Here is a 27,558-nt window from a genome sequence, read left to right on the forward strand (position 1 = left end):
AGAAAAGAAGTTTTGGAGTGCCTTGACGGCACGAAAGACTGTGCGCTGTGGGCCGCCTATGTGAAGCCGCAAGCGGCTTCATTGAGGAGGACAGCTCAACGGCGAGTAGGGGGCCACTGGCATGTTCAGAATAAAAAAGAAATTCCACTACATCATCATCCAGGTGTTTTTATGAAAATGGTAAGGCTTTGCCGCGCTTCTCTTTGCAACTTTATTGTATGGAATTTCAACTTTTAAAAATCTGTTGCCATTTTTTCCCGCATAATGAACCCTCCCCCCCCCCCAGTTCATGCCGAATTTTCTGGAAAAAAAGTGGGTTCATTACGCGAGCAAACACGGTAGGCATTACATTTGAGCAAAAATATCTCGTGAAGGAAGACTATAAGCCCTGCATGACTTGCATTTGCTTTTGCCGGCCTCCGCCAATCGCAGAGGTGTGTGGTATGACATCATAGGTTCTGTTGCGGGAAATGAGCTAGTGAGTCCCGTGGCGATTGCCGTTTTTCCTAATTATGAAGCTTATTTGAGCAAAGTTCACGTTAAAAGTGGTGTCAGTATGATTCTAACGAGGCAATATTTCGAGTGAACCAAAGTCGTGTTTTGTCTTCATGGCTCCTTTAAACAAACATGCGTCTTTGGCGATCGCATATGTTAAAAATACAGGCACAGAAACTTCGGTTTCCTTATATATTCTCTTACAGCGTCCTTTGTAATCAAAAGTAGATCCTAGGTAGTAGCCATGCCAGCAGCCTCTGTACTTTTAAAACAAGACCGCTGCGTGCACCCCACCTGTTCTAGTCCCTGCAAAACTATAATGAAATGTGTGAACAAAAGCCAACAGTCTCCACTTCCTACTTGCGGCTTTAAAGTGTCGCTGGCAAAAAAGCAACAGGCTGGCGACCAGAAATAATGACTTCAAAGAATCACCTTCTGTCACCGACTACTCAAGAGTGGCAGGAAACCTCGGAGTCAAGTGGAACAACGCTTCCATTTTGGTCTAGCTCAAAGCAAGCGCCGAACACGTTCGCGCGCAGGTTTAACTTACTCTGAACTCTGAAAGTGATGGTTCTTGTGGATGCAGGTTTACGGAAGTTTCTTCATTGTGTAGCGGTTCCCGACACTGCATCCGCCTCCCTTTTTCCGACCCTCAACTTCCCTGTTCAGCAGGTGTCGCACCACAAATATTGTGAGACAAAACACGCTGCTTGCTGACTGTTGCAAACTCAAGGCAATCTGCACTGAGGCCGACAGCAAACGCTAACAGCATCGCTCTGCTAACCAGTTTGAAGTATCAGCCTACCTCCAGCGCCTTTTCTAGGCCGCATCCGATGCAGGCGGCACCTGCAGCAGCTAGGCCTGCTACCTTGCCCAAGAACTCTTGTCGCGTGGATGCATTCACTGCCATCAGAGGCTGGAGGACTTCTGCGTCATCACTGAAGGCAACTATGGCCAGTCGTCGAGAGTTGTCTTCGATGTCGGTGATGTAGCGTTTTACGGCCACTTTCACGAACTCCAGCGGGGTGCCCTGCATAAGTGGAAGAGAGAGAGAGGGAACTTTGTTAGCAGAAGGTCCCCCTCGTCCGAAGCTCCCGGTATAAAGCTGAGCGCCAACTAGGCCTGAAACACGCGAGTAAGCCAGTGCCCCCCTCCCCAAGCTGGCGAAGGCGACGTGGCGTACGGGTGGGAGGACGGGTTTGCGGTCGCAAGCCAAAATTCTGTATAAGAGACCGAGAGTGAGTAAGTCAACCAACCGACCAGCATACCACATGAGTCCAACGCTCTACGAATGCATTTGTAGCAACGAATCTCTGGAACTACTTCTCACATAAGAGTAAAATCGTAATTGTTTTCAAAGAACATAACCGTTCCCCATAAGCATCAGGGTACAACCAGACGTCACAGAACATCACAAGATGGACATTACACTACCGACGCTACTATTAGGACTAACTGGCCAAACTACCTTTGTGTTCCGCAAAAATTACTTGCGAAGTTCGCAGGGGAAGGAAATGCTCGTTTGGGTGCAGTATGGAGGTCAAGAGGTAGTTCAACGCGGCATGCCATTTAAATATCGGGACACGGCCCCGCTTCTTGTCCAAGGCCACAAAATTAAACGATTTGATGTGCTGAGCCTCACCTACCTAAAAGACACCAAACACTTTTCTTGACGAAACAAATGTGCAGAGTTCAGCCAAGAGAAGATATTGCAACAAAAGTAGCGGTCTTGGGAAAAAAATGTTATCCTTGCTGGGGCTCCAAAGTGAAGCGTGCGTTCTAGGACCCCAGACTGTACTCCCTAAGCTACTCAGGCAGTACAGCACAACTCTTTTAGCAGATGCATTAAATAAATACGTCGCGAGCATAGCAGCAGATTGCGCAATGCATGGCGTGTACCCACTAGGGAATTATATCTGGCGTTGAACAAGGTCTTGCTCAAACTGTGCTATGCTATTAGACTTCTGGCAATCCAAACTGCCAGCCTTGTCTGTGACGTATTCTCGTAAAGTTACTGTTTAAAATGCTTGCTATGTTACCAATACCCATTTCATAAAGCGGGTCTACTATAGCTTCTGTACCGGTTCACTTGTTGGATGAGCTGGCATTGCATATTATAGGTGAATTGTGTAAGAGAAGCAACCCATGGGTGGCCCAAATTTGGGTGCCCCGTATCAAGCTTTTTGCGAAGCCGCTAACGTTGAAATGATGAATAGACCAGCACAAGAAACCAAGAGAAAACGCCTTCTCTTGGCACCCGTCACTGTCGTCCTACGGGTTATATCTCGTATATTCTGAAAGGGACAACTCCCCAATTTCTCCGAAACTGTTGAGTACGGACTTGCTAAGCACGGTTAGTGACGATTCACTGGGCTCGCGGCATTTATGACTAGCATGAAGGCGGCTTTTGATACGGAAAATATCAGTACATCGGAGGATCCCGGACCCTGCCGCCAAATAAAGCCACCTAAAGGAATTCCAAATAGTATTCGGGTACCAACAGAGGTTCCCTCCACATTAGTATACCGGTTTGTCCGCAGTAATCATCGTGTCATTGTGTATTTTCCCCGGCTAGAACTTATGTACTTGATCAATCATGTAGTTCTGGGTTTGTTTTTCACAGTCCGCGAAGTAGCTCCCCCCCCCCCTTTTTTTTTATCCGAACTTTGTTCTATGCCTCCGTGCTCAACCTTGGGAAGCATTAGCAAAATAATGCTTACCGACATGCTTCCAGATGCATCCAGGACAAGCACAGTGCGCGGGCCAAGGTTGTTCCTCTTTTGCTTCTCCTGAAATTTAACTTGAATCCGCTTCGACATATCCGGCTTGGGTAGACTGAAAAGACGAATGTAGGAAAATGCCCGTACTCTGTGTCACTCATGCATTTCTCCCCTTTAAAGCAGGCAAATACAAATGTTTAAAGAAGGCAAACGCAAACCTATAAAGTTGCTTGGTAAATGTTAACACTCTTAGAAATTCAAATAAGCGCAAGCAGTCGTTTGAAGCAGCTATTGTCGGTTGTGTCTCGGGACACAGAAACATACTACGTGAGGATGAGTGTCTCAACTTGAAGCTCTTAGTGAAATGAGACAAATAATCTCATTCTGGTAGCAAGACGTAAATATGCTGGTGAATGGACCTCTCCCTGTATGTAAACACCGTGACCTCACGAAGCGCACGTGCGCGACGGGTGGCGCCTGCTGGCGGCCGCGAAATGCGGCTTCGGTTGGCAGAACGCGCCTGCGCCGCCGGCCCGGCCTGGCCGCGCGGTGCCCGAAAAGAACGATGTGCCGATGGTTCGGGCCGTCGCTGGCCGCCTACATTACAGGTGGGGGTCTAGCTATCCTAGCTGCGGACGTCGCACCTCCATGTAGCTTTCTGCACCAACAACCTCCGCAACACTTTCGTATATGACGAGTGACGCTTTCGGATAATCAGTGCGTGACAGCATTAACGAGTCATTCTGAAGATTGGTGCGTTTGCGACTCGTTCCAAGAATGTTTTGTTATGATGCTTTATGTTAGGACACATACCAAGGAAAGCTCATTCATTGTTGTTTTCGAGGTCCACTTAAGCTGAGCGCGGTGCCTCAGGCAGCGTATACGCTCCCTGTTCTTGGTATCTCTGCGTCGCCCGGATACAGTGGCTTACGAACGATTTCATGTCGAGGGGGGAAAGGAAAGGTAAAGCATGAAAAGATTAAAAAGAAGGCAAAGCATGAAAAGATTAAAAAGTAAAATTAGCAGCAACAAAACAAAAATATAAAGAGCAAAAACCAAAAATTATTTAACTAAAATTATCGCAATGATGTCGTGCTCTACGTAGGTGACCGATTGCTTTGTTACATTTTTCCCCAGTAAAATCGCGAAACGGCTCATCGCCATTGTGAGAGTAACATAGCAGCCACATATTGTTAGTGCGTATAGCTTGCGACAGTGGCACTGAAATAATTATCCGTACTCATTATTTCATGATAGTTAAAGTTAGCGTCCTTGTACACCCGCTGAATTCGCCGGCGTCGGGAGGCCGCAACAAAAGAATACATTCACTGAGTCCGTTCGCTTAGGGCCAACAGATATCGAGTTTTTTCGAGACGCGTGAGCGGCCCATCTCACGCCGAAGGCATGATGCTACATGCATGTGAGCACGGCAAGCATATCAGTTTTGCCGCGTCCTCAAGGCATAATATTATTGATCAAGGTAAAACTTTATTGCATTTACAAGCAATGAATTTCGTTCGTCTTGAACATATCTCCCCATACAACCAAACTTGTGGTCGATTTGGCGGCAGGCGGCTATCGCGGATACTTCTTCGAAACATTTATTTCGCGTAGCTAAGCAGGTCAGGCATTCATTGTATTTTTAATACAGTACTCTATCTATCAAAACATGACAATATTTCCCAGCAAGAAAGTTTCAATCTGACCCCAACCCCCGGTACTATTTCTGCTGGTACTACATGATAGCAGATGGTTAATAAACAGCATCATTTCATGGCAGTAATCAGCGCGGACTGCTAATGTAGACGATATGACTGCGCTTTGAAGACCAGCAGAAGTTCGAGAATGAGAAACGTTGCTATGAGTAAGAGCGGACGATGTCGCTGCTTGGGCTGCTAGCCTCTTCGGCGCATTGCGCGCATCCACAATACCTGCCGAATTTACCTGTTTGGGGACGCGGCAAAGCCTGATGCCGCTGATTTTGCTCGCACGATTTGCTTAGCCGAGAGCACAGCAACCCACCGGCATCAGAAAACCGAACACATAAACACAAACTCCACTTTTGCGCGCGTCTAATGCAGCCTCACTACATACGCGCCGCGCGCGGGTCCGAATGTTTTGCTAACCACCCTCCAGGCCACACCCAGCACGTGCGCTCGCCGTGACGTCACGGCCGCCGCGTGACGTACCCCGGGAGAGGTCCATTACCACACTAGATTCTTGTTTCCACATTTGTCTGTGCAGTACTTGCGCTGGAAAGCTGCTGATCTTTAGGATGCCTTTGTACGAATAACAGCGCACGTCAGCCATTGGTAATAGAGATCGCACACGATACCCACCTCAACGAGACACGTCGGGACTTTCAACCCCTCACACAGGTACTCGATTTAAAGTTGGACGGACACTGAGGCTTTTTGTGTGAGGGTCCCAGACTACGGAAGCATACTCCAAAGACGGTCTTACCATTGTTTTGTATGCTTTAAGCTTTAAGGAACTGGGGGCATTAGCTAATCGATGCTTCAGAAACCCTAGAGTTTTAAGTGCAGAAGAACATGTGTTTACTATATGGGTTGTCAGACTAGTGTTTAAAGTGCAGAAGAACATGGGTATACGGGTTGTCCAGTTGAGGCTTGAAGTTTTTGTTACACCCAAATATATATATTGTTGCGTCCACCAGTGTTGCGTCCCGATAGACGCAGGCAAAATCGGCTGTACGGTGTTGCACCGATTTATTAGGGGCAGGGTGCCTAAAATGGGAAGGCGAGAGAGCACGTCAAGTCTCAGCAAAAATGGCTGACCGAGAGAGCGCGCGGGGGGCCCGGGCCACGCGTTTGTGTCGTCGTCTTCGTACTAGATGGCTATCCTAGAAACACGGCACGTGTCCATCACTTGGAGATTGTACCAAGTGCAATGACCCTTACATACCTTAAACAGGGGATTGCCCTGCTTAACACACAATCCACGCGACATTTTGCCCCCCCCCCCTGTCGAAATAGCATCACCCCGATGCACGCAGAGTTATTTAAAATGATAGATGCACTTATGGTGTTGCCCAAAATGAGTCCGTCAACGATCGAAGTATGGCTTCATGCGCACTACATGAACGACGTCAGGGCAGCGGTTACGGCGGCGTCGAGACACGAGGCCATCGTCGACAACTTCATACGTTACGTCTGTAACCTGGCGCAGCACCCGATATGGTCCAAAGTACCGTTTAAGAAGTTTTTCACAGAGTCCTCGACGTCGGACGGGAGTCCATACCCAGACTCTGTCGCCAGGTTTGTACACAGCAGTCCTGTGGCGGAGGTTGTACAGCTGTTGCCGTCTTGTTCGAACGCGCGCCAGCTGCCGCGCTTCCTCTGCTCGTTCCGTGAATTCGTGCAGTTCCGTGTTGTCGCCGGTGGTGTCATGGGGCAACATTGCATCCAGCATGGTGGTGACAGGTCGGCCATAAAGAAGAGAGAACGGCGTCATTCTTGTCGTGTCTTGCTGAGCCGTGTTATAGGCGAACGTGACGAATGGCAACACAGCATCCCACGTCTTGTGTTCCACGTCGATGTACATGCTGAGCATGTCCGCTATTGTCTTATTTAGGCGCTCAGTGAGGCCGTTTGTCTGCGGGTGATACCCGGTCGACTTACGATGGGAGGTACCGCTGAGACGCATGATTTCCTCGACGAGGGCAGCAGTGAATGCTTTTCCTCGGTCAGTAATAACGATAGCAGGAGCACCGTGGCGGAGAAGAATCTTCGTAACAAAAAACTGGGCGACCTCGTGAGCTGTTCCACGCTTCAGGGCTTCCGTTTCCGCGTACCTAGTGAGGTAGTCCGTGGCAACTATAATCCACTTGTTACCAGCGAATGACGTCGGAAATGGCCCCAAAAGGTCCATTCCGACCTGTTCAAAAGGTTTTGCTGGAATCTGAACAGGGTGCAGTACACCCGCTGGTCGGAGTGGCGGTGCTTTACGACGTTGGCACTCGTGACACGTGCGTACGTAGTGCCGCACCGTGGCTGCCAGCTTGGGCCAGTAATAGGATTGCTGGATCCTGGCCAGGGTACGGGTGTAGCCTAGGTGACCCGCTGTCGGCTCGTCGTGGCAAGCCCGCAAAACGTCGTTCCTGAGGGCAGCAGGAACCACAAGAAGGTAGCTTCTGCCACGTGGGGAAAAGTTTGTCCTGTAAAGAACTCCATTCCGGAATCCGAAGGATGACACCCCTCTCGAAAACAGCTTCGGTACGGTGGAGGTACGTCCTTCCAAGAATTCGATGAGTTGCCGCAGCTCCGGATCTGCGTATTGATGCTCCGACAGAGAGGATGCGTCCAGAACGTCAAGAAATGCGTCGTCATCGCCGTAGTCATCTGACGACGCTGGAATAGCTGGTGCTCGCGAGAGGCAGTCGGCGTCGGCGTGTTGTTGACCGGACTTGTACACGACAGTCACATCAAATTATTGAAGCCTAAGGCTCCAGCGTGCTAGGCGTCCGGACGGGTCTTTTAAGCTCATTAGCCAGCAGAGTGAGTGGTGATCGCTGACCACCGTGAATGGACGACAATATAGGTACGGTCGAAATTTCAGCACCGCCCATACGACGGCGAGACACTCCTTTTCGGTTGCCGAGTAGTTGGCTTCTGTCCGTGAGAGTGTTCTGCTGGCATACGCTATAACTCTCTCGGCACCTTCTTGCTGTTGCAGAAGGACAGCTCCGAGTCCAACGTTACTAGCGTCCGTATGGAGCGTGGTGGCGGCGTTTTCGTCAAAATGGCCCAGTACTGGTGGCATTTGCAGCCGTTGCCGCAGCTCGTCGAACGCTCTCTGTTCTCCGTTACTCCAGAGGAATGCGACATCATCCCGCGTAAGACGAGTCAGGGGCGCCGCAGTGTGGGCAAAATTCTTAATAAATCGCCGGTAGTAGGAGCACAAGCCTAGAAAACGCCTCACGGCTTTCTTGTTGACGGGCGTGCGGAACTGGGCGACCGCTTCTACCTTGCCAGGATTAGGACGAGCTCCGGCAGAGCTGACCACATGGCCAAGGAACAACAGTTCCTCGTATCCAAAGTGGCATTTCTCTGGTTTCAGCGTAAGTCCGGCAGATCTTATGGCCTCGAGGACCGACTGAAGACGTTCGAGGTGTTCTGCGAACGTGGTCGAAAATACGATCACGTCATCCAGATATACCAAGCATGTTTGCCACTTGAGGCCCGACAGCACGATATCCATAAGTCTTTGAAAAGTAGCCGGGGCTGAGCACAATCCAAAGGGCAAAACCTTGAATTCGTAAAGTCCATCCGGCGTCACAAAACCGGTTTTCTCGCGGTCCCTTTCGTCGACTTCTATCTGCCAATACCCGCTTTTTAAGTCCATGGACGAGAAATAGCGGGCGCTTCGCAGTCGGTCTAACGAGTCGTCAATTCGAGGCAACGGGTAAACGTCTTTTTTTGTCACTTGGTTGAGCTTGCGATAATCCACGCAAAACCGCAATGTCCCATCTTTCTTTTTAACCAAAACGACTGGAGACGCCCAGGGGCTGTTCGACGGCACGATGACGTCGTCTTCCAGCATTTGCTGTACTTGCCTCCGTATCGCGTCGCGCTCCTTGGGAGCCACACGGTAAGGGTTCTGGCGTATGGGACTCGTCGTTTCCTCGGTGATTATTCGATGTTTAGTCAAATGTGTCTGACGGACACCAGACGTGGACGAAAAGCAATCCTCGTAGTGCTGAAGGAGGTCAAGGAGCGCTCGGTGATTTTCCGACGAGAGGTTGGAGTTGACGTCGACTGTGCATTTAGCGCTCGTCGTTGTGGTTGGGCTGGTTTGAAGCAGAAAACAGCATTCCCCTTTGTCGATACCTTCAAAAAATGCTACTGTAGTCCCTCTAGCGATGTGCCGGCGTTCGTTGGAGAAATTGGTCAACAAGAGATTGGTGCGGCCGCCTGACAGGCGCACAAGGCCTCTTGCGATGGCAAAGCCCTGGTCGAAAAAGAGCTCAGTATGCAGTTCGGCAAGCCCGTCGGCGGTGCAGGGATCGTCGCACGATATTGAAACGAATGCGCAGGATCGCGGTGGCAGGTTCACGTCTTCATCGGCGATACGAAGGGGCAAGCGGCGCTGGTCGGTAAGCTGTTTATGAGGCAGGCTTGTGGACAATCTCACCAGGCGCTCTCCGAGATCTATAACGGCATTGTGCTCGCGCAGAAAATCCATGCCCAATATCAGGTCCTTGCAGCACCGCGGAAGAACGACGAAACTACTAACAAAGTCAGCGCTCCCCAAACCAATCCGTGCTGTACACTTCCCAACTGGCGTCATGAGGTGACCTCCCGCAGATCGAAACTGCGGACCATCCCACGGAGTCTTGACCTTCCGTAAACGGTCGGCAAGTTCTTGGCTAATGATTGAATAATCCGCGCCGGTGTCGAGTAACGCGGTCACCTCATGCCCGTCGATGGTAATAGGAAGGTCGGCATTCGCGACTCTGTCAGTATTCAGTGGCGTCGTCGTCGTGTACTTGCATTGGGGTGGTAATATGTCGGTAATCCGTCGGGTCTTCGTCGCTATATCTTGAGTCGTCGTCTGCGTCGCTTGAAGGTCTTTACATTTGCGATCTTCAGCAACCTTGCCTCCGGAGGTTGCTTCGCCTAGTTTTCCCGCCGGGGGCTGGAAAACCTCCCCGGGCGGCTGTCTCGAGGGTTACGACGGGTCGGCGAGAAGTGGGCTGCGGGAGACGGCGAGCGTGATCGACGACTGTCGGGAAACGTAGCGTTTTGTGCGGCAAGATAATCGGCGATTTCGGCAGGCCGCTGTCCCAACCGCGGACGAGGAGCTGTAGGAGAGAATCCCGGAAGACCAATGTCGCGATAGGGGCAGCGTCGCTGTATGTGGCCAGGTTCACCACAGTGGTAGCACAACGGCCGCCCGTCTGCCGTGCGCCACATGTCCGTCTTTCGTACTGGCGGACGTACAGCAGGTTCCTGTGTGGGCCAAGGATGTACCGGCAGGGGTGACTGGCGACGTGGCGGGACAGCAGGTTCCTGTGCGGGCCAAGGATGTACCGGCAAAGGTGACTGGCGACGTGGCGAGGGTGGTGGAGTCGGCAGTGTTGGAGCTTGCTGACGAATAGCCGCGGCATAACTTGTAGGGAAATGTTGCGTCGGCGGATCGGGTGGTGAGAACACTTGGTGTATCTCCTCCCGCACCATCCTGGCCAAAGAAGGAGCCGACTGCTGGGACGAAATACCAAGGTTATTTAGCTCTTCGCGAAGAACTGACCGTATTAGGTCCCGCAAGGAGCTCTCGTCACAGGTCATACTAGCGACATCCGCGCGACTTCTGGTTGTAATACGGGCATATTGCCGGCTACGCTCCTGCACAGCCCGCTCGATAGCCGTGGCCTCCTTGATAAACTCCTGCACCGTGCGTGGTGGGTTTCTAACAAGCCCAGCAAACAGCTGCTCCTTGACTCCATGCATAAGGTATCGGAGTTTTTTTGGCTCAGACATGGCTGGATCAGCGCGGCGGAAAAGGCGAGCCATGTCCTCTGAAAACATGGCGACACTCTCGTTGGGCTTTTGAAAACGCGACTCCAGCAAACGCAGCGCTTGGTCTCGTTGATCGGTGTTCGGAAAGGTTTCCTGGAGCTCCTGACAGAAGTCGTTCCAAGTCTCCAATCTCCTCTCGTGATTCTCGTACCATGTGCGAGCACCGTCCTCCAGCGAGTAGTACACTTGCCGCATCTTCTCGCGATCGTCCCATCGGTTGAAATCGGCAACACGCTCAAAATGCACGAGCCAGTCTTCAACATCTTCGAACACCTCACCATGGAACGCGTTCGGGGTGCGGGGCTGATGGAATATCACCTGGGAGGTGGTCATCACGGGAGGCGGTCGAGATTGAGGCTGAGGTGTCAACACCGGAGGTGAGGTGGCCATCACCGGAGGCGGTCGAGATTGAGGCTGAGGTGTTAACACCGGAGGTTGACTCCGGGGCACGTTGTTAGGCAGGCCCGAGACTTCTGGGGACAGACTGAGCGTGCGGCGACTGGTCCGATGCACGGGGGTGTCGACGAGACAAGGCCTTTCGGGGCTGGTGTCCGACTGCGATCCAGGCATGGGTGTACCCCGCACCTCCACCAGTGTTGCGTCCCGATAGACGCAGGCAAAATCGGCTGTACGGTGTTGCACCGATTTATTAGGGGCAGGGCGCGTAAAATGGGAAGGCGAGAGAGCACGTCAAGTCTCAGCAAAAATGGCTGAGCGAGAGAGCGCGCGGGGGGCCCGGGCCACGCGTTTGTGTCGTCGTCTTCCTGTACTAGATGGCTATCCTAGAAACACGGCACGTATCCATCACTTGGAGATTGTACCAAGTGCAATGACCCTTACATACCTTAAACAGGGGATTGCCCTGCTTAACACAAAATCCACGCGACAATATTCTTCCACTTGTCTAATTTGCGACCCTTTTATATCATATTTGAAATGAAACTTGTTTATTTTGTTGGTGTTACCACGGAGCAAGAAATAAATACTTCTTTCTCCGTGGGTGTTACACAGATGAGCAGTTTTTTTCTAGAAGAATTACCATGTTCCACTCCATACACGAAGTTTAAAAGTCACCGTTATTTATGTTTAAAACTTGTTGATCCGCCGTCGAGTTGATTACTTTGAAAAGAATGCAGTCGTCTGCAAATAATATAGCTGGTAAGCTGGGATCTATTGTTTCAACCAAATCAATATTACAAACATTAAATAAAAAAGGACCAAGCATGGACCCCTGCGGTACTCCAGAAAAAACGTATAAAAAACGCGAGCGCGATTCCTCAATCTCGACGTACTGTTTACGGTTTATTAGGTAAGATATGCCCCATTTTGGTATATCTGAAAGAACGCCAACTGACTTCAGTTTAGTTGTTAACTGTTTGTATGGAACTTTATCGAACACCGTCGAGAAGTCAAAAAAAAGATATTCAACCTTGCCAGCAGCACCTAAAGCCTTGGCAAATTCATTAATTGTAGTTAATAACCCTGTAGTAGTAGAAAGACCTCGTCGGAAACCGTGTTGGTGTTCTACTACTACTACTATGTATGTTTTATTGGCGCAAGGGCGTCTGCGGCCAAAGGGCGCCAAGACAATGTTTGTTTTGTCACATTTACTGTTAAAATGCCATGGCGATGGTTCTGATGTACTTGATAAAAATAGTGTATATATGGGTGTAAAGGGCCCTTACTTTAAAAAGCGAACATAAATTAGAGCTAACAATGACGATGTTAAGGTGCGTGCTGGGGGCCTGATAAAACAGGGATGGCAGTGGCGTCCCTGGCACGTTATGAAAACGCTCAGACCACTCACTACTTGCATCGGGTGGCCCTGATGTCACACATGGTATGAGATGAGTGCCGAAAATCCAATGTCAGTGAGGTAGGCTAAAAGGCGTTCACTTCTGATGGGGAGCTGATCAGATAAAAACAATGACGGCTGTAAAGGTATCGTTTAGGTGTATAGTTCGGGGAAGTGTCGTTTCCTTGCGTCATAGTATGCCAAGCATTCAACAAATACGTGGAGGACTAAGTCTTCGTCCGCACTTCTCACAAGCTGGTGGTGGGGTTCCATTTAAAAGATATGAGTGTATAGCAGCGTGACCCATTCTTAATCTGCATATTGATATTTCTGTGAACCTGCTCCGTTTCTCTGCGTTGTATTTCCCTATGTGTGGTTTTATAGTGTGCAGTTTGTTTTCGATTTGTGTGTCCCACTGTGCCTGCCAGCGCCTCCGAAGCATAGTCTGAACTGGTGGCTTCATGTCTAGGTAGGGGACATGTGGGATATCTACAACACTAAGTTGATCCCCAACAGCGGCATTCTGGTCAGCAATATCATTGCCCGAAATTCCGCTGTGCCCAGGTACCAAGCACACTACTACAGTCAATTTTAGAGCATAGGCAGACATTATGGTTTTTATAAGACGGTTCAAAATAAAGTTTCTCGTTGGTTTTCCTGAATGAAGAGCTAGTACTACACTCAGGGAGTCTGTAAAAATATTATAAGTGTGTATTCTCGTTTCTGTAATGTATTCCACACTGGTTATAATGCCATGTGCCTCAGCTGTAAAAATACAGGTATTTTTGTTCATTATCTTTGTGATAGCGAAGTTTGGGCCATGTGCAGCGCATGACACAGAATGAGCGGACTTGGAGGCATCTGTGTAAAACATTGTGTAAGGATATTTGTGTCGAAGGTGTAGGAAGTCCTGCAAGGTAAGTTCTCTTGGTGCAGTGATTTTGTTAATGGCTCTAAAAGATAAATCACAAGGAACCGGGGACATTTCTCAAGGAGCGACAAGGTCTGTGATAGAAGTTTTGTAGGTCTCGCTAAAAGAAATCCCAAGCTCCCCAGCTTCCACTTTCACTCTCAACAAAAAAGGCAGAAATATAGAGGTCCGATTGAGAAACGAGTGCATAGCAGAGGTGTCACCGACAATAAACGAGGAAGGGTGATTTTTTACGGATGTTGTCTTCACAAAAGGCAGAAATATAGAGGGCCGATTGAGAAACGAGTGCATAGCAGAGGTGTCACCGACAATAAACGAGGAAGGGTGATTTTTTACGGATGTTGTCTTCACAGCATACAATAGTTCTTTCTGTGTATAAGCGCTGGTCTTCCAGGCACCACTGGTCACATTCCACATTAGGCTTTGTGCAGGACTCGCTCGGAAGGCTCCTGACGAAAGGCGAAGCGCCAGATGTAAAACAGGGTCAGGCATTTTTATAGTGGTTTTCGAAGCTGACCCGTATACTACACTCCCATAGTCCAACCGCGACTTCACTAAGCTGTTGTAGAGACGCAGCAGGCACATATCTGCGCCGTAGGAGTGGTGGGATAGGACTTTTAGGATATTCATTGCCTTTATATATTTTATTTTGAGTAGATTTTTAAGTGGAATAAATGACAGCTTTTCATCTAGCATAATGCCTAAAAACTTGTGTTCCTTCTTCACAGGCACAGCTACTCCATTGAGCTGGACGGTGGGCTGAGGGTGAATACCACGCCTCCTAGAAAATAAGACACATGCGCTCTTTTGAGGATTTAGTTTAAAGCCATTTTCTTCTGTCCATTTTACAAGCCTGTTTGTGGCAAGTTGTACCTGCCTCTCACAAATAGATAGGTTATAGGACCGGAAACTGATATGAACATCATCCACATAAATAGTGTAAAAAATGGCACGGGGCAGATCTTTTCTAAGTGTGTTCATCTTAGCTATAAAAACTGTGCAACTAAGTACTCCACCCTGAGGAACACCGTTTTCTTGCATATACAGTGCGGATACTGCAGCCCCGACCCTCACTCTGAATGTTCGTTCAGACAGATAGCTTTCAAGGGTGTTAAGCATATTCCCACAAATATCAAAAGAGTTTAGGTCGCGCAGGATGCCGTAGCTCCAGGCAGTGTCATATGCTTTTTCTAGATCAAAAAATATGTACATACAAAACTGTTTGTTAACAAAGGCTTTTTTCCCATAGGATTAAAAGGCGACAAGATGGTTTGTTGTTTATCTGCCCGATCGAAAGCCTGCCTGGAAGCTGTCAAAAATACCATTGTATTCCAGGAAGTATAGTAACCTTCTGTTGATCATTTTTTCGAACAGCTTGCACAAGCAGCTGGTCTGGGCAATTGGACGATAACTTGGAACACAGGAGGCAACCTTTCCCTGTTTCAGGAGTGGAACATTGATAGCCTGTTTCCATGCCTTTCGAAAGTGCCCAGCACGCCATATTCTGTTAAATAAAAACAGGAGAGTATTGATTGTGTCTGTAGGAAGGTGTTTGATCATGCTGTACGTTATGTGACCTGCACCTGGCACCGAAGACTTGCAGCCATCGTCTTGCTTGGTAACAGCGCAAATAAAACAGGACACAAAAGGAAGAAGGAACGGACACAGCGCTGTGTCCGTTCCTTCTTCCTTTTGTGTCCTGTTTTATTTGCGCTGTTACCAAGCAAGACAATGTACCAACTCGCCCAGTCGTCTGTTTTGACTTGCAGCCAGCCAACGCAGTCATGAGCTCGGGAAGGGAGAATGGAGAGTTATAGGAGTCATTTTATTGCTTGTGGTCACGTATGGATTTCCGCTCAGCTGATTTTTTGTAGTGTATAAATGTGCTTGTGTAATGGGAAGAGCTTGAGACGTGTTCAGAGTGTTGTGCCAACGCGTTTGCCTGGTCCTCTAGGGTGCCACCAGTGGTAATTAGTCCATTAAGCTTTCTTATCCTGTCCACACCTTTCGTGTAGAGGTTAAAGAATTTATTGAAGTTCAAAAGGACCTCCAGCTATTGTTTTTGGCCTGACGGCGAATGCGCCTTCCCATGGCTTTGGTGCTCTTGAACGCTACAAGGTTGTCCGCAGTTGGGTACCTGCGGAGAATTCCCCAAGCCTTGTTCTGTGCCTGGCGTGCTTGTCGACACTCTTCATTCCACCAGGACCGCCTTAGGTTACTTGTGTTACCAGAAGACTGAGGAATGAAGTTCTCTGCAGCGTCAAGGATATGTACTGTGAGAAAGCTACAAGCTTCATCGTTATCCAAGTGTTCTATGGAAGTGTGCGAGAATTGAGATTTCTGCTTAAATTTCTCCCAGTCTGCAGCGGTTTCTTTAAACCTTTTAGTTGAGATGGGAGTGTAGGGGTCTCTGTCTAGGCATCTCAGGAATACTGGGAATTGATCACTTCCAAGCGGGTTTTTGTCCACCTGCCACCAACCGAGTGGAAAAAGAACAGCAGAACCGATTGCCAAATCTATGTGTGAGTACGTGTTGTGTGTGGTGTTATAATATGTAGGCTGTTTTTTGTTAAACAAACACGCACCAGAGGATACTAGGAAATGTTCAATCAAGCGGCCACGAGCGTCAGTTCGCCCAGAATCCGGTTTTGTTGTGTGCATTTAGATCTCCAACTAAGATAAATGGTTCAGAAAGCTCATCCACCAAGGACTCAAATTCTGAAGTAGACAATTGATGATCCGGGGGAACGTATAAGGAACCTACCGTAATCAGCCGACCAAAAATGATCACACGGACAGCAACTGCCTCAAGGCTGGTGAGTAGTCTAATGGACTCGGATAGAATATAATTTTTGCGTCACAATGGCAACCCCACCAGACGAATGAACAGAGTCATCTCTATATTTCCTGAAGACAGTGTATTGTTTCAGAAAGTTACTTTGCGTGGGATTCAGGTGTGTCACTTGGAGGCAATCAGACCCCTACAGTTCCACTGAACTATGTTTTCAGCAGCACTTATAGATTAAATATTATAAAAATGTAGTTGAAGTTGCGTATTTTGGTTTATGTCAGTGAGTCTTGTTTAGGGCCTGTGATACGAGGTGTTTTTTCCCGCGGCCAAAAGTGGTGCGGCGCTCATTTTGTGCCTGCTGGGCAGGTTGAGATGCCGAAGTGTCCATGTCCTTGTCTGACAATTCAGGGGGCTCTGAAAGGGTGTCCTTCTGACATCCACCTCGTGGATTTGTTCCTGAGGTCGCCGCAGGCTTTTTGGTTGGAATGTGCGGTGCGGGAAGGGAAGGCGTATGTGTAGGGCCCCTGTGCTTATGCTCTCAAAGCCCTCGGGTGTCGTGCGGGCCATTGGAGCTGGACTGGAAGAGGCTGGACCAGTCCCAACAGCGTCACCACGTCCTCCACGGGCTCTGCAGAAGTTGTGACGGGGTGCTCGGCTGTGGATGGCAGCCCAGCAAGAGGCGGAACCACCAGGGCCTCTGCTGTAGAGGCAGGAGCGGGTGGCTGCTCGGAGGGGGTTATTGACAGCGACACATCAGCTGAGCTGCACTGTGTCGCAGTACTTACCAAATGTCGCCCCAACTTCCGGCGGGTGGCGTCTGCATAGGGTGCAGCCGAAAACATCTTGTGCTTTTGGCGTACTTCAGGGAAAGTGATATTTTCGGTTACTTTGATCTGAATGATCTGTTTCTTTCTTGAAAAATGGGCAAGATCGTGAGTATGCAGCGTGTGAGCCACTGCAGTTCGGATATTTCATGATTGTGTTTTCGCAGTCATCAGAAGAGAGATCATTTTCGCGACATTTCGCACAGGCTTGCCACGGCAAACTAGAGTTCCATGACCGTAGTGTTGACATTTAAAGCATCGCCTCGGGTTTGGAATGTAGGCGCGTACACGACAGCTAATAAAAGGTGCCTTCACTGTCTCGGGCAGGGTAGAGCTAGCGAATGTTAGGATAATGTGTCGGGTCTTGATCTCTGCTCCATCTTTTCTCATAATGATTCTATGGACGCCAACAACGCCTTGGTCATGCAGTCCCTCAAGGAGATCATCATCTGACTCATGGAGGAGTTCTTTGTCAGAGAACACCTTGGACAGTGTTTAGCGTGCGGTGTGGCGTAACTGTGACAGTCCAGTTGGCAATTTTTTCTTGCTTCAGGAGGTTGTCGCTTTGGTTGTTTCGCATAACTTCAACAAGGAGGTCTCCTGAGGGCATCTTTTTGGAATTGTAGTCTTTGCACAAAATGTTTTCAGTACACTTGGCAATTAAGAAGACTGACAGGTCGGTGATAGTTTTTTCGTCGGTCGAGAGTGTGCGGAGTGCTTCGGTGCGACCCCTTTTAGGAGGTCGATCAGGGTGTTTTGCGGGAGTTGAGAAAATAGCCATAGAACATGGAATCAATTCGGTGGCAAGGCCAATCTCCCACCACCGAGCCAAACAAGGGAATGTGGCTTTGAAGCACTCGAAACTGTACCTCGCCACTATTACCGTATTGTCGGAATCTAGGGTGATGTCCTCGCACAGGGTTAACCCTCGCCGCCTGGAGAAGAACGGAGAAATGTGGAAGAGGAAAGACGACAGGACAGCGTTAGGAAAGAAAATAGGAAAGGAAGAGTGAAGAAGAGGACAGGAAAAGGCAACTGGCTGATTCCCCCCAGGTCGGGTCAGACTGGGGGCACCGTCTGCGGTAAGCGGGGGCCGAAGTGGTGTGTTGCCCCTCCCAGGGGGCCATAAAGGTCCAAACCAACTCTGGCTTTGGTTCAACCACCAGGATGCGCTTTTTCCCGAACACGGCAAAGCCACGCACAGCCGAGGGTGCGGGTGGGTCCAACCCACAAGGGCTCGGAGTCCGCGGTGTCGTCACTACCGTCACCTTCAAACGCAAGGTGCCCCGGTGGGGACCGTGTTGGTGCTCACTTAAAATATTTTGATATTGCAGAAAGTTAGTCAGTTATTTTGTGATAATATGTTCTAGCAATTTACAACTATGACAGGTGAAAGAGATGGGCCAATAGTTACAAATATTGAGAAAGTTACCCTCCTTATAAACAGGAGACACAGGTGCTATGTGCCAGTCATACGGTATCACGACAGATGAAATGGAGTTTTGAAAACTGACTACAATGAACGTGGCTAACAGTGTAGCCTAACATCTAACAAATGCGGAAAGGATATCGTCCGGACCTGTCGATTTTTTCTGATCCAATCGCAAGAGCATTTCAGTGACACCTGCCAAAGAAATCCGAATGACACCGGAATCACCATTTTAACAAGCAGCACCGTATAAAAGATCTGACTAGGAAAACACAATTTGAAGTTTTTGTTAAACACCTCTGCCATTTATCTCTGATGAGTACGTACACGATCACGTTTGGCGATTTGATCAAGCCTTGTGCCACCCCAGTTCGATAAAAATTGCCATAATTCTGGGAGACTTTCAGATATAAAACGAGTAAGTGTTACATTAAAGTAGCGGTTCCTGGAAGCAGCTAATTCGGACTTTAATGTAGCCTGTAACTCAAAAATGTCTCCTTGAGCAGCATTGGAACATTTCTGTAAGCGTTTTCATTTGCGCTTTACATGAATTCTTTCCCTATTTATCAGCCGATTCGTCCTGCCAACTTTTTTCACTTTATCTGGAATGAAATGCTGTATACAGAAATGACAGTGAGCTTCGAACTTTGTCCATAATGTACTAAAGTCATCACTATCAGCAAACCAAATGGGTTCATAAAGATAATAAGTTATTTTAACATCATCTGCGGCAGTGTACTGCCCTATAATAATAGATTTGCATTGAGGGGGGTTGGATTGATACGGGAGTAATGATGTAAAGTGTACCAACTTAATACCCCTGTCAAATGGGCCTATTTGAGTGCACTTCCACAGAGTGCACTTGGCTAAAACGTCATTCGGGAGCCGCTAAACTGCCAACACGAAGGACACTTTACAAGGAACGCACTTCAACCTGAGTGTGTTCCCCAAACACACTTTACCGAGGCCAACTCGCCGAGTGAGAAATCTCGTGAGCAGAAGTCCGAAAATGCGGAAAAGTAACTTAAAGCCGCGAGCGTTTGGATGATAATAAGTAACGTTAAAGGTTATTTATAGATATGTTCCTTATTTACTTTTACAAAAAGAGAAGCAGCGACTAAAAACAAGCAAATAACCACTCTCTCAACACCGTGCCAACGCGGCCTCGTCGGGTTTTTCTCCATGGCAGCGGCTCTCGTAGGTGGTCTCTTGTGACCCTGTGATTGTATTCCCGCTTCAGCCTTCTCTGTTATATTCCACGCTTTCAGATAATTTCCCCCAAACGATAATACTGCTGCTATTCGCTGCGCAGTGAGTAGCAGTGAAGATATCAGCGCTGGTGTTCAGTCGCCGTCACGACTCCTTTTTAATGGACTGGTGAGAGGCAAAGATCGCTATTTCGAACCATGCAAACATAACGAAATGTTTACAATATTTCTCACGTGATAAAGAGGGGGAATTGCAAGTAATTTTGCGTAATACTTACGCCGGCTATCGTCACTGACATCACGGCGAAGAGCACTTTATTTCGTCGTTTAGCAGCGCGCAGCCGAAGTGTCACTAGGGAAGATCGAGTGCGCCTGGCGTAAGTGGATTTAAATTGGCACGTTTGACAGGGGTATTAGATATGGAATTCCCTCGCAAATTTCAGTGGTTATATCACAGTTACAGAGGAGCACAAGACAAGATTTAGGATCGAAAATGTACTGCTTGTCCTCTAAGTGAGAAACAAAACGGCTTAAACGGTTTGAGTCAGATTAAACGCCAAGAGCCTGTCAAGAAAAATTTCAAAATTCGGAATGTCCGTAGGGCCGCACTTTGGCATTTCTCCATCAATACTAGGCAGGTAAATTCCCCAAGAATTAAAAGAGGTTGGGTGCGATATTCACTTAGCTGGTCGCAAAGTTTCGATAAAAAATCGGACTCAGCACTGGGCGGTCTGTACAGACCTACGACGATAATTTGGTTGCCTAAAATTTCCCATTTGAAACCACATTATCATGGTAGACATCAATTTCAGGCAGTTGATACGGCACACCACGTCTCACAAGAACTGCAGTGCCACCCCGCCGCCCCCCCCTCCTTGTTTTACGACCTTTACAATAACACGTATATGAAGGCGGAAACACGCAACTATGTGGATCGTTAGGCTGCAACCAAGTTTCTGAAATAATAGCTATGTGAGGGTAGTAGGATAGCAGGACGTCTTCAAACCGTTCTTGATTATTACGCATGCTTGCGCATTGAAGTTTATCAAACAAAGCCGCTTGTGCGCTGAAGTTTGTTCTTCATTGTGATGTCAATCGTCTGAGCGCACAACGCTCCAGAGCAGTTTCCTAGGGTTTTGACGGCTGTTCCATACAAAGACGTCATCATTGATGTAGAGCTTATCATTAACTAAATCTTATTACCCAGACGTATGTTGTCTTTTACTGTTTTCCATAGCTTTTTTCACACCTGAAGTGTTGCTTGCAAGTAGTAGTGAGATATTGACACACCAGAATCTTTTAATACGGTACACTTCTTAAAAAGCACATGTTTCTCATTGTAATTGTACAACCGTACAATGACCGGCCTTGGACATTGTTCGTTCACCCGGCCAATTCTATGAATGCGCTCCACAAAAGTAACTGTGACCTTTAGGATGTCTTGGAAAACTGTCTTACAGAATTTTTTTTCATCTTGTCCTTCCGGTATGCCCAATACACAGCCTCCGCGATCAGCTGCCGGCACGTTTGGGGCGCGATGGGGCTAGGTCGGTGACCGTTGCAACAACATAGTACAGTAACCGCAATCTGGTTCATCACCACAAAAAACTATTTATAATAACCCTATACATAACCTCCGAGAGAGTACTGCGTACCACTCCGTACGCTCGCTCCACGCTTGAAACATAGTCAACCTTCGTTGATCGCTGGCACACCTTTGCTTCAGTTAAATAAGTTTCTCTGAGCAGCTGAGACAAGCCGAATTCATAAAATCATTGTCAGGTCTCTCACGTCATCAAAACTAACGCCCGCAGGAGAGTTAAGAGGAATTACGACAGCGAAGACACCCAGCCGCACAATCTCCGCCAAGCTACTCAGAGGAGTCGGTGCGAGCGGCCGAACCATCGGCTAACACCGCCACCTCGCGGCACGTTGCGGAATGAGGCGCATTACATTTTTTTGCTGGGGGACGCGCCGAATGGGACGGCCGGAGCAACGGCGTGCCGCTGGCAGCCAATCGCGGAGGCCATGCCGAATACAACCACGTTACTCCTTCTAGAATAACCTTTGTTATCGACAAACTTTTTGTCTTGTGCTGTCAGCATTTTCTACAAGCTCTATCCCTCCAGCGTCTTTTTTTCTTCATTCATACCTTAAGACTTCGTCCAGTTTGGAAAGTTTTTCCTTAATATCTGAAAGTACACGGCGCCGACCTTCTCTTGTTTCTCTTGAGATTGCTTCAGTTCTGCTGGTATTGTATTTATAAGTTCGTCAAATTCTGGACCACGGTTGCTCTCCACATCAATACACAGCAAAATTGTTAAAACGGACCTGCAATAGTCAACATTTTGGGCACATCGCCAGGGCACGGCAGCATCAAAAGCGCAAAGCAACTGAATTAGGGGTGTGAAAACTGACCTGCACAACAATCCATGCAAGCTTAGCCATGTTGTTCAGAAGAACGAAATCTTGGTGCTTTATACTCTGCTCCCTAACGTCACTGATGACTCATGCCAACGGCATGGTCCATTGCAGACGAGGAGGCGTAGCTGCGATATCTACGATGGTTTCCGTAAAGTTTCATACTAATATATACTAAAGCGAAATTTGGCGCTGCAGTCGGGAGCCGTCACTGCAGCTAGCGACGTTCCTCACCTACTTGGCTTGGCTAAACAGATGGCTTTTTTGCCTTGAAGCCAAAAAACAAAAAAGGTAACGTCTTTTTCTTGTTCATCTTGCCAGAAGCTTCTAAAAAATCACTGAGAAATAAATATTTCTGGCGCTTCCATTTCAAAATAACAAATCAAATTTAATTAACATTTGATGTAATATCGTTGCTTTCTTGCAACCAAACGAACCTTCCCAGTCTGTTTATGAGCAGTGCCAAGGAGAAGTGGAACGTGCCTGCCCGGTACATGACGCAACACTCCCTCAAGCACGGCCCGCCTGACATTGGGGCCAGATTACCCTCAAGTATGTGTTAGTATGAAACTCTATGGTGATTTCCACGTGCCTGGAGCGCGATCCAGTGGCACATGCCCGGAGTGTGATGGCCGTCCAGTATCAGGCAGCGGACCAGGCTTGGGAAGAAGAAACACCTGCACGACAATCCATGCAAGCTTAGGCATGTTGTTCTGAACGACGCTGCCGTTCCCTCTGAGTCAAAAGGCGAAATTTTCGTGCTTTATGACGTCACCGATGACTAAAGTCAATGGCGTGGGTCACTGGAGACGATGGTGCGTAGCTAAGATATCGACGGTAATTTCCACGTGCCTGGAGCGCGATCCAGCGGCACATGGCCGGAGTGGAATGGCCGTCCAGTATCAGGCAGCGGACCAGGCTTGGCAAGAAGACACGCCTGCAAAACAATCAATGAAATGTTGTTCTGAATGTCGTAAAGGCATGTTGTTCTGAAGAACGTTGCCGTGCTCTCTGAGTCGGGAGGCGAAATCTTGGTGCATTATACTCAGCTCCGCTGACGTCACCGATGACTGAAGCCAACGGCGTGGTGCTCTGGAGACCAGTGTACGTAGCTGCGATATCGATGGGGATTTCCACGTGCCTGGAGGTCAATCCAGTGGCGCATGCCCAGAGTGGTATGGCCGTCCAGTATCAGGCAGCAGACCAGGCTTTACAAGAACAAATGTCCGCACGACAATCCATGCAGGCTTAGGCATGTTCTGAAAAACGCTGCCGTGCCCCAGTGGACACCACAAGGCCACATGGCCAATGGTCCCATGAGCACCCTAAGCTTTTTAACAGGGTTTCGGTATTACACCAAAATCATTTTCCAAGCTTTAAATTTCAGCGCTAGGCGAGAAGAGAGACGTCCAGGTGTCGAGGTTTCGGCGCACTTCACAGATCCCCAGTTGGACAAAAGTAAACCGGAGTCCTCCTATAAGGCGAACCCTCTCAGCCCGAGCGCAGCTTCGGGGTGTTAACCCCACAGTCCATCAATTTCTGCGACAGAGGGCACGTTCACGATTGCTGAATGAACTGAAAATCAAGTGCCAAGGCATATTTGTTGAAGAGATCTATTCTGTATTCGCGGGGCTACAGTTACGTTTCTGCCAACATTACGTTCTTATTGGAAGTCCGCCGTCCGCTTGCGCCCAATAATATCAAAACGAAGCTTGACCTCTGGTCTCTTTTTTTTTTGCCTGCTCAAAGCAGCTCGGAGCAGCTCCAAGCAGCTCCGTATTTTATTTGCCCATAGAACATCTTTGACGGGAGCAGCTTTGGGCCGCTTGGAACTGCTCAGAGCTGCTCTGAGCAGGCAAAAAAAAGAGACCTCTCTTTTCACACTTCACTGTACCACAAAGAACACAAATAAATGCTCATTTTGCACTTGATGAATGAGCACCCCCTTATTTACGCAGCAATGCCAGCAGCGTGAAAAAAAATGGGGTGTATCTATAGTCAAGCTTCACTTCAGCTATTAATTCGGCTTGCTGGATTAAGCACCACACGGACATTCACGTACGCTTTGAAGTCGTCGTTCCCGCTGATCACTTCCCACGTAGACCTCTGGTCGCAGAGGGCGTTTTGCTTGCTAGGGGCGAATGCATTATGGCGGCGAAGGTCGTCGTTATCGTCACAGAAGTGGCTCAGCTGTAAAAATAGTAAGGGCACAAAAAGCTACAGCTTCACCTTGTGTCGTAGTTTTCAAATTGAAAATGATGAAAAGGAATGATTTGGCGTGTCACAAATCCACCATATAGAAGGCGCAACTAGAAATGGCTTTCAGGAAAACTCCTATTAAAAACCCACATGGCGGTGATATTCTATCAGTGCTTTACGACATTATATATTATAGATCTTCCATACTATCATGCTTATCTTAATTCTGAGCAACCTCTTTTTCTCATATATGGCAGCTGGGCACTGAGAAGCAGTTCCTTTGCTCCCTAGTGCCTAAACTGGGACACGCTGAACGGGGCCATGCGTACAAAAATCTCAAACACGTTGTTTAAACCAAAAAAGAGTAAGAAATACTGAAACACAAAGTTTGGGAACTAAAACCTAGTTATCACTGTCTCAACTGCAGGTTAGTACACAAGTGATACAATGGGAGGCCCACTGCAATCGCCGAGTCATCTTTCTTGGCGGCGGCTTGGGTTGGCCGCTGCCAATTTCACGACCGAATTCCTGGCGCCATCGAAAAATTAACAAATATTAGCTTGGGAGTCACCGCTGCTACATTTCTTTTCCGTAATACCTCACTTATTTGATGTTTTTAGCAAAAGGGGTACCATTGTTAGCGGGACAAAGCACTTCTGTTAATGAACCAAACTTGTATTTTGGCTTAAAATCCCTAAATAAACACTCAAGAACAAGAAATTAACCGCACCCCCAGAGAGGAGGATGCATTTTTATACATCGCCCTGACAGCAAGTTAGCAGACCTCTTTTTTTCCTGTTTGGCTGATCTGAAAGCTTTGTTATGCGGGCTTCATTATGCGGGACGCTCTGCCTTGATATTTACAGTTCAACCTCGATGTAACGAAGTCGGTACAATTCGTAATTTACTTCGTTACATTGAAATTCGCGGTTGTTGTGTAGTGTCAATCCCGTGAAGCGTTTCCTGCAAAAGAAAACGTGGCGCGCGTACACGGCTTGCGCACTGTTTGTTTCTATCGGAGATTAATCGCCTACGCGGGCATCAGCGTTAACCGCATGGAGCGTTTTCTCCCCGCAAAAACGTGCCCCGCAAGCAACAGGCGCGCTGACGCAGCCGCGGAGACCACCCGCGCGATGTGGGTAGCTAAAGCGACCGCTTTAAATCATGAAACGCAACTCAAGGGGCTAACGAGAGGGGCATGCGAGCAAAAAAGCGGATAACGTGAGCGAAATTTTCACTGTAAAATGTCGTATGCGCCGGTTACGAAAGCGCCCATGATATATCCCCCACGGCGGTAAGCCTAATCGTCTGGCCAGCCGGCATCCCCGAGCGCTTTGAAGCTCTCCCCATTGGCGAAACTGGTCAGGCTCCTCCCACTGCTGCTTGCAGCGCGAGTCACTTCCTGGATGAGGCAGAATCTGCCGCCGACCCGCAATCGCGGACGCAAATGTTAAAAAAAACTTGCGCGCGGAAGGCTCATAACGATTCACAAATGCTTGCTGGAACGATTAAACCCAACGAGCATGAGCAAATTCGTACGAAGGGCAAAGCGGCGGCATGCGGCGGCGGCGGCCCCGCCAGAGGCGATTAGGCTTACCACCGCAGAGTATATTTGATGTGCGCTTTCGTAAGCGGCGCGTATGACGTCTTACTGTGAAAATTTCGCCCGCGCTGTCCGATTTTTTTTTTTTCTCGCGTGCCCCTCTCGTTTGCCCCTCGAGTTGCGTTTCAGCGAGCGGTTAGAAGCGGTGGAGCAACTCACATCGCGCGGGTGGTCTCCGCGGGTGCGCCACCGCACCTGTGGCTTGCGGGGCACGTTTTGCGTTTTTGTGGGGAGAAAACACTCCATGCGGTTCACGCTGATTCTCGCGTAGACGATTAAGCTCCGACAGAAACAGAAACAGTGCGCCAGCCGTGTATGCACGCCACGCAGTTTGTAGGCAAGGGGCTCGTAAGGGGTTTGCTCCCAGACTGTGTGGCTCGCTGCATCCGCGGCATTGGGCGGCACGTGCTGCCGTTCGCGTTGTATTGAGACCCAATTTCGGCGCTTGCGTCTCCCAAAGTATACATCTACAACTTAAATTTTGTGCCTAGTTCTCCATGAAACTTCATCACATTGAAATTCCCGCAAATGAGACTTCGTTAAACAGAGGGTGAAAATACATGGTGTGCATACACTTGAAGTTACGAAACATTCCGTGGTTCATTGCATCGAGGGTTTCGTTACATTGAAGTTCGTTACATCGAGGTTTAACTGTATTTACTTGTCATTCTTGCAGCAGCAAAGTGTGCGTAGATCACTCAAACCAAAAAGCACAAAAATACCCTCACGTTGGCAAAGTAGGGCATGAACATAATGGAAGAATCGACTGCTCCCACTTGAGATTCGGAGATGGTGATCATGCAGGCTCTCCCTGTGAGGACACAGTCGCCATCTATCATGCATCGGCCACCGTCGGGAGCTTTAGCATTGAAAAGTAGCTTTCCTGAGCAGGAGTTGACGAGAATCTGAGAACAGAAATAGCCATTTCGGTGAAAAAAAGGAGCAGAAACTCAGAAAATTGTCTTACTAATGCGTAGTGTTCTTATGCATATTGTCTAGAGTGTGAGTTATTTACAGCCAAATAAGTCTTCGCCAATGATGTAAATCTCTATCGTTATAGTGGTAAGTTCGTTTACGTCGCTCATTATGGTTTTTTCCGCAAATGAAAGGTGTATAGCAGGGTTGGTCCGTTTGCGCTATTTTTTTATGCATTTCCATCATTCTTTTGCAGGCATTTTTGTATAGTCTTCAGTTTTCAGGCCCGATGTATAAGATGCATATTTTTTATATGGTCAGATATTTTCTGCAAAAAACATTATTCCTTCCTCTTTTTTTCAATATTCTCTCCAACCAATTACGGTAAAAACTCGATCTAACGAAACCCGATCTTACGAATTTACCGATCAACAAATTACGGTTCCCCTGCAGGTTCCTATACGGCTCAATTCTGTTATGAACTCAAATTAACGAAACAGATTAAGTGCCATTGCCAATTTAACGAAGTATTTTAAAAAACAGACACATTTAAACAAAAGCAGTTCCGAATGGGCTTTGTCAGAACGCCAAAAAAACCTGAGCTTCCACGACTCTCTGAGCGTCGACGCAGATGCAGAGGCCGAAAGTACGGAGGTTTGGAGCGATAAAGAAATCCTACAAGTAGCTTT

The 27,558-nt window shown here is 48.2% G+C and overlaps 1 protein-coding gene across 1 annotated transcript in view; it reads right to left on the bottom strand.

Moving 5' to 3' along the window:
* LOC144168043 (calcium-activated chloride channel regulator 1-like) overlaps positions 1–26,706 on the bottom strand; it is a 39,867-nt gene extending 13,161 nt beyond the window's left edge. The window contains exons 1-6 of the mRNA XM_077697130.1: positions 26,683–26,706; positions 24,215–24,342; positions 22,745–22,829; positions 10,905–11,308; positions 3,216–3,330; positions 1,301–1,525 (exon numbers count right to left, since the gene is read on the bottom strand). Coding sequence (XP_077553256.1) covers positions 1,301–1,525; positions 3,216–3,330; positions 10,905–11,308; positions 22,745–22,829; positions 24,215–24,342; positions 26,683–26,706 — 981 coding nt within the window. The remainder of the gene's footprint in view (positions 1–1,300; positions 1,526–3,215; positions 3,331–10,904; positions 11,309–22,744; positions 22,830–24,214; positions 24,343–26,682) is intronic.
* Between the last annotated feature and the right edge of the window lie 852 nt (positions 26,707–27,558).

This window comes from Haemaphysalis longicornis, unplaced genomic scaffold (assembly GCF_048455015.1).
Source record: "Haemaphysalis longicornis isolate Haplotype H1 unplaced genomic scaffold, Haemaphysalis longicornis Haplotype H1 scaffold_2, whole genome shotgun sequence".
Taxonomy (NCBI): domain Eukaryota; kingdom Metazoa; phylum Arthropoda; class Arachnida; order Ixodida; family Ixodidae; genus Haemaphysalis; species Haemaphysalis longicornis.